Genomic DNA, 7,813 nt, shown 5'->3' on the forward strand with positions numbered 1-7,813 from the left:
GTGCAGAAAAAAAGTGCAGATCTCTCCTGCCAATGAAACCACATGCTTTGCTTTAAGTGCATTGTGATTATTTTTACTTTCTCAAAAATGGAGCATGCTTTAATCTTTATTTTGCTTTAATTTCAGGAACGTGATAAACCACATGGAACAAGTCAGCTGACTGCAACATTTACACATGTTGTGTGATACATACCAGTGTCTGCAGTTGTCGATCTCCACCTGCTTTTTGGAACAGCTGAACAAGATCATAACCCACATTAGTGCATGACACTTTATTCTTTATTTTTTAACGAGCCATGAACTGTACAAATGTTTCAAATCAATAATCCATTTATTAATTTATTTGGAAGGCTATGTCAACTAGTCATTATCACAAAATAAACCCTCTGAGTTTTGTTGCTATGTTTTTTGTTGTTGTTTTTATATAATTTATAAAGTAAGCTATACTTATAATGCAGTGTTTAATTATAGCATATTTTATTAAACTAACAAATTGACAAATGTAATTATCCTTGTTTAAATCAATACATACATAACAGGTTGTTTCAGGTTTGTCCAGCATGTGAATTTACATGTTTTGTTCCTGTTGGTAACGTGTCCTTTTAAAGGTGAGGTGGTTTTGGGAGGCCTCCCTGGACTAATATACGCTGATTCCTTGTTTCTTTCGAAAGGTCGAGTAAAAGGATACGTGCTGTTGTGTTTGTCCTTCGAACAAGTGCTGTACTTTGTGTACCTGTGCTTCACCAAAAAAAAAGAAGAAAAAAAACAACCCATACACACAATTTAAGTTTCAAACATTTACTCAATGAATAATATCTGAACAAATTGATGGAGGTTAAATAAATTAGTATTTAGGAGCCTCAAACAAGTCCCCATGCTAATTGTGCTGCTCTCCTTAGAGGCGCAAAATAAAATCATAAATTGTACATAAAATCACTTCATTCATAACAATGTGAAACTGTACTAAAGCCTAGTGCACACTAGAAGACAAAAGCTCGTTGTCCTTTGTGTCTCATGTCTGCAAAATCAACTCAAAATCACATACATGTACAAGGATCTGTGCAGAAACAAAATTTCAGGATCGTTCCCACAAAGTCGAGGATGGAGGTTAAATAAATTAGTATTTAGCAGCCTCAAACAAGTCCCCATGCTAATTGTGCTGCTCTCCTTAGAGGCGCAAAATAAAATAATAAACATGACTTTATTGTACATAAAATCACTTCATTCATAACAATGTGAAACTGTACTAAAGCCTAGTGCACACTAGAAGACAAAAGCTCGTTGTCCTTTGTGTCTCATGTCTGCAAAATCAACTCAAAATCACATACATGTACAAGGATCTGTGCAGAAACAAAATTTCAGGATCGTTCCCACAAAGTCGAGGAGGAGAATGATCTTGAAAGTGAAAAGAGGAAACAGGTTTTTAAATGTGCACTTGGATTTTCTTGTTGGTTATTTGTGGAATGTGCCAGTTGTTTAGTATTAATGAAATGCAATTTTAGATTTGATTTGTTAGGCTAGTGCAAGAGATGTTTATAAAACTGGCTACTGTGAGTCAAGGAGATGTTTACATTATGCACACACACTTTCAGGTTTATATGCAGATGTGTTTTATAATCCTGCACATACACAGTCGCTGGGCCTTGATTCCTCAAACTCTGTACTTTGTTTACCGTGACACAATAATTCCATTTCATCTAGGTTTAATGCTAATAGTAATCTTGTTCCAAACACATTCGGACATAAACAGACAAACCCTGAGAAACACAGTAAGTAATTTCACAGTTCAAGTACAAATCCCATCACAAACTCTCCAGACCGCTCGAAAAAGCAGTATCCTTCCTGTGAAAACTACAACATGAGAGAAACGGATCGTTCCCACAAAGTCGAGGAGAATGATCTTGAAAGTGAAAAGAGGAAACAGGTTTTTAAATGTGCACTTGGAACTTCTTGTTGGTTATTTGTGGAATGTGCCAGTTGTTTAGTATTAATGAAATGCAATTTTAGATTTGATTTGTTAGGCTAGTGCAAGAGATGTTTATAAAACTGGCTACTGTGAGTCAAGGAGATGTTTACATTATGCACACACACTTTCAGGTTTATATGCAGATGTGTTTTATAATCCTGCACATACACAGTCACTGGGCCTTGATTCCTCAAACTCTGTACTTTGTTTACCGTGACACAATAATTCCATTTCATCTAGGTTTAATGCTAATAGTAATCTTGTTCCAAACACATTCGGACATAAACAGACAAACCCTGAGAAACACAGTAAGTAATTTCACAGTTCAAGTACAAATCCCATCACAAACTCTCCAGACCGCTCGAAAAAGCAGTATCCTTCCTGTGAAAACTACAACATGAGAGAAACATCCTCCCAGAACAAGCGCACACACATACGAACACAACATACACCCTGTAAAAAGACATAATATATAACCTTCACTCGTTCCTATTTCGTGAATTCAGTGTAGACGTCTTGGTTGTGTTGCAGGTTTTGGCGTAGAGTCCCAACATTTCCTGACTTCAAAGGAAGGGTGCTTCCAAACATTGCTAAAGATCCATATTCTTCTGAGCTGAACGTCAAAACGGGTGTGGCTATAGTTTATATCCTTCAAAAAGCAACTTAGAGGAGCGTTCCAGGAACAATCCTGCTGTTGCAACCAAAAGCTGCGCATCTTGCTTATGGGTGTCGTGGTTGTAGAGCAAGACCATCCTCATAGAAACTCTTTCCTTGGGTTACTTCTTGGAATTGACCCTACTATCCTTGTGCTTGCAGCCCAGATCCTTAACCAAAAGTTCACCAAAAAAGACTCGGGTTGCACGGTTAAATAAATGTCCTTAGACATTCTAACTTCACCTTGGACCTTTCAGTCAAAGGAAAGAGATTCTTCTGAAGGTGTACAAATAGGTTTAAAGGGTCTTCAGGTGACTCATTCAAGTAAATTAGAGGGTTTGAATGTAGAGTAAGACCGTTCTCTCAGAAACTCTCCTTTCCTTGGGATAAATCTTGGAACTGACCCTATTATCATTGTGCTTGCAGCCCAGATCCTTACCCACAAGTCCACCAAGCAGGACTCAAGATATAATTTGGAAGGGAATACATGGTCAAAGAAATGTCCTCCAGTTGGTTTTCTCCAATTAAGAACAGTCTTAACTTGGCTATTTTGGCAAAAGGAAAGATATTGTTCTGAAGGATTTTCTATTAGGGTCAAAGGGTCTTCATTTGAGTAACTAAAGTAAAAGAGAAAGGGGATGTAGAGCAAGACCATCCTCTTGGAAACTCCTTGGGTTTCTTCTACTTGGAAATGGCTCTCTCCTATCCTTGTGCTTGCAGCCCAGATCCTTAGCCAAAAGTTCACCAAAAAGGACTCACTTGCCAAGGGGCTGCATGGTCAAAGAAATGTCTTCCAGTTGTCTTTGTTCCGACTGGACAGTCTTCACCTTGGAACTTTTGGGCAGAAGAAAATGAGTCTTCCGTAGGTGTTTCTATAGGGTTTAATGTTCTTCAGTTGAGTTTCTGAAGTAAAACTGAGGGTGGGGATGTAGTGCATGCCCTTTCTGAACTTGCATTCACCAACCTCCTATGTTCGCAATTGATGTTTGACAAATTTGAAGTCCATAGTGGCTGGCAGAGTTCAGCTATTCTGTTGGCCCTCCAGAACTTATTGTACTGACCCCACTTTTGTTATCTGGAAGTCTCCAATTCTCTCGCTCTTCGTTGCCTTTCTCTTGATCATCCCTATGTTGGTCTCAGGAGTACTTGGTATTTGAGATCTTCTTCCACAATAGTGTTTTGAGGTTGTTCAAAACAAGGGAATGGTGCACTTCCATCTGTGAGGCAAGTCCGCTGAGCGTCACACAGGTGCGTAGCTGTTTTTCCAGGTCCTCCCTCAGGTCCGACGGCGCTCCGAAGAGTAGGAAGTCTTGCAGGAGGGCACACACCTTGGCCAAGTTGGGCTGCACCACCTCCACGTTGCACTGCCTTGCCAATCGGTCACACGTTGCCGTGCAATCTCGCCCATAAGTGCAATCGGCATTTGCTTCACAAGTTCTCCCTCGCAGAAACCCCTTGACAGTTGCCTCCGATGCTACGCTTTGAAGGTCTGCCATTTTGAAGTCATATTTCACATTGTAGCCGACCCGTCTTGGGCTTGCGTCACATATGTAGAAGCTTCCGTATACGCCATGGAACACCTCTTCAACAAACTCTAGAAGTCCAATGGTGATTCGGGCTCTGCGTGGCCATGCAGGAGCAAGCCACTGGTTAAGAGCGACACCCAGTGCCTCAGGAAACACTGGCTGCAGCCAACCGGGCACCTCCAGCCTGAAGAGGGCGCTGTGTGCTACGCGTTCAGTCACATAAAGGTCTCCGCAGAAGCCCAGCAAGCGTGGAGCATGTTCTTTATCTTGCAGTGCCACCATTAAAACAAATTCATTGATCTGAAGCAAAGCCCACACGGATTTTGCCTCCGCTAATGAAACTTTGCCATCGCCGTTAACATCCGCCAGAGAAATCATGCGAGTTACAAGAGTGCTAAGAGATGATTGCTCACCAACACTGTCCTGTGAATGAATGGAAGAGGGAGAAAGAGATTTTAGAACATCCAATGTTTTATTTCATAGACTGAATATAATTTATTAGTAATCGAAATTACAACATTTTTATATTGTTCATACATAAGCAGGGTTTGAATTTAACTTTTTCACTAACCAGCCAATTTGGCTACAAAATTTTTAAGTTACCGGCCATTCATAACTTCTACTAGCCAAAAAATAAATAAATAAATAAAAATTACCAAAATAAACCATCACTGATCATAATGGGTTCTATTGTATTTTGTTGCGCCGCTTTGTAGACATGGTGTGAGTTTTCAGTCATTTTTTAACTCTTCGTTATTGCTTCAATGCAAAGGAAACCAAGCGAGTACAAGTTCAGTATTTGTACTAAATCTGCACAGATTTGGCTTAAATGAACTTGCCCAAGAAATTAATGAGTGAACAATTTACGAAAAAGTAACCTGCCAAATTGGCTAGTGATCTGACAGCGTTACCCGCCACAGCTGATTTTTACCCGCATTTGGTGGGTTGGAGGGTCTTAATTTCAAACCCTGTACATAAGTAATAATAAATAACAAATTATTGAAAAAATAACAAAAAATAAGATGTGAATAGCAATTTAAATTGCCCTGTTAAATGGCTTGATGAGAGCAACTGTATTTCCTGCAATTTCCCACACTTCATTGGGGGGTAGGACATTGAAAGGCTTGTTCCTTTAAAAAAATAGCCAACAATAACCTTTATCTTACGTCACAGTTATATACTATGATTTACTACTTTCTATTTCTAGTCAGAGGTGGGTGGTATGTATGATTTAGGAGAAGAGGATGTTTTCATTCTAGAGAACACTTAATTAGAGAAAAATCTATGTATTTGTGTCGGTATGAGATCATTGTCAGTATTTTTGGATTGTTTTCTTCTGAGATAAAGAGTAAAAATAATTTAATTTATTTTAGTAGTAGCTAGTAGCTATATACACTAGCATACAGATTAGCCTCAACATGAACCTACATGGACTACAAACCACAAAACTCATTTTTATTTCATGAGATCTTTAAAGTACGGTCTTTTTTAGCATTATACGGCCATTTACAGCACTTTGTGTGGGTTGTGTTTAAGTGTGTGTGTTAGTGTTGTTCTCCCCTGTGACACTGAGAGTGAGTGTATTGTTCTGGCTGTGACCTTTTCAAGCTCCTTCAGTTATTTTTGGCTTCTCTTCCCTGTTACCCCACTTCCTTCCCTGCTCTCTCTCCATTTTCACCCTCCTACAGGGGACCTTGAGGAACAGCCGAAAGCTCAGAGAGGGTTAGACTGTCTTATATCCGTTTCTGCTTTGCTAAGCAGGACATAAACATTGCCCAAGCAATGAATGAGTGAACAATTTACGAAAAAGTAACCTGCCAAATTGGCTAGTGATCTGACAGCGTTACCAGCCACAGCTGATTTTTACCCGCATTTGGTGGGTTGGAGGGTCTTAATTTCAAACCCTGTACATAAGTAATAATAAATAACAAATTATTGAAAAAATAACAAAAAATAAGATGTGAATAGCAATTTAAATTGCCCTGTTAAATGGCTTGATGAGAGCAACTGTATTTCCTGCAATTTCCCACACTTCATTGGGGGGTAGGACATTGAAAGGCTTGTTCCTTTAAAAAAATAGCCAACAATAACCTTTATCTTACGTCACAGTTATATACTATGATTTACTACTTTCTATTTCTAGTCAGAGGTGGGTGGTATGTATGATTTAGGAGAAGAGGATGTTTTCATTCTAGAGAACATTTAATTAGAGAAAAATCTATGTATTTGTGTCGGTATGAGATCATTGTCAGTATTTTTGGATTGTTTTCTTCTGAGATAAAGAGTAAAAATAATTTAATTTATTTTAGTAGTAGCTAGTAGCTATATACACTAGCATACAGATTAGCCTCAACATGAACCTACATGGACTACAAACCACAAAACTCATTTTTATTTCATGAGATCTTTAAAGTACGGTCTTTTTTAGCATTATACGGCCATTTACAGCACTTTGTGTGGGTTGTGTTTAAGTGTGTGTGTTAGTGTTGTTCTCCCCTGTGACACTGAGAGTGAGTGTATTGTTCTGGCTGTGACCTTTTCAAGCTCCTTCAGTTATTTTTGGCTTCTCTTCCCTGTTACCCCACTTCCTTCCCTGCTCTCTCTCCATTTTCACCCTCCTACAGGGGACCTTGAGGAACAGCCGAAAGCTCAGAGAGGGTTAGACTGTCTTATATCCGTTTCTGCTTTGCTAAGCAGGACATAAACATCTCCAACCAGTCACAACTAGGGCTGGGTGATATATTGAATATTCATATGATATATTTCTGATCATTTTATTGGTTATCAAATCATTGCAATATACTGTATGTTACATTTAAAATTGACAAAGATGGCATGAGAGTTGATAAGTTCAATTCATTTTGGTGAATCAGTTTAAACTGTCCCTTTTGGAAAGTTGATTCAATGATTCATTCAATCATTAATTTTTTTTATCATTCAAAATGATTAAATAATATATGCTGATGATTTTTTTTTTGTGAAAAACTGTGGAAACACTGATTTTGAGCTAGAATCTTACTTGCATTAAACATTCTGAATCTGCTTGAAAACAATGGCTGTTAGGTTAAAATAATGGTTCATATTAATATCGGGACATCTATTAATTGTCGTCAAAAGATTGAAAAATATTGAGATACAATATTTTTAGCTATATATACCAGCCCTAGTCACAACATCTGTACCACAACAATTCAAGTTCAAATTAAAAACATCAAGATCTAGAATTTAAGGACAAGCGTTCTAGAACTAGAATATAAAACTGGTTTCTGTGTCAACTACAGGTCTGATTTATTGTTGTATTTGTGTATCCTGTGAAAATGAAGAAAAAAGTAGATAAAAAGACCTTGAGAATGGAATGCAGCATCGCTCTGAATTCATCCATGGATGTTCCGCGGGTGGGTTTATCGTAGAGGCTGTTGTCATGCCGTAGTGGAGAGTCAGGACCGTTTTCTCCTCTCATGCTCTCTTCAATCCCACACTTCACCAATACGGCTTTCTCCTTCCACACAGCACTGTATATCTGCAATATAGTATATTACATATAAATACATATTATGTGTGCCAGATGTCATTGTATATATGCCTTTTTTCACATTGTGACCAACAAAATATAAATAATATATATATATATATATATATATATATATTTTTTTTTTTTAATTTTACA

At 38.1% G+C, this 7,813-nt stretch overlaps 1 protein-coding gene across 1 annotated transcript in view; it reads right to left on the reverse strand.

The window, feature by feature from the left end:
* Nucleotides 1-1,909: 1,909 nt before the first annotated feature.
* Nucleotides 1,910-7,813, reverse strand: part of LOC107720916 (protein FAM69B-like) — an 11,768-nt gene continuing 5,864 nt past the window's right edge. Inside the window, exons 4-5 of the mRNA XM_016528748.1 lie at nt 7,490-7,666; nt 1,910-4,569 (exon numbers count right to left, since the gene is read on the reverse strand). Coding sequence (XP_016384234.1) covers nt 3,757-4,569; nt 7,490-7,666 — 990 coding nt within the window. The 3' untranslated portion in view covers nt 1,910-3,756. The remainder of the gene's footprint in view (nt 4,570-7,489; nt 7,667-7,813) is intronic.

Source organism: Sinocyclocheilus rhinocerous, unplaced genomic scaffold, assembly GCF_001515625.1.
Source record: "Sinocyclocheilus rhinocerous isolate Xijiao unplaced genomic scaffold, SAMN03320098_v1.1 scaffold751, whole genome shotgun sequence".
NCBI lineage: Eukaryota > Metazoa > Chordata > Actinopteri > Cypriniformes > Cyprinidae > Sinocyclocheilus > Sinocyclocheilus rhinocerous.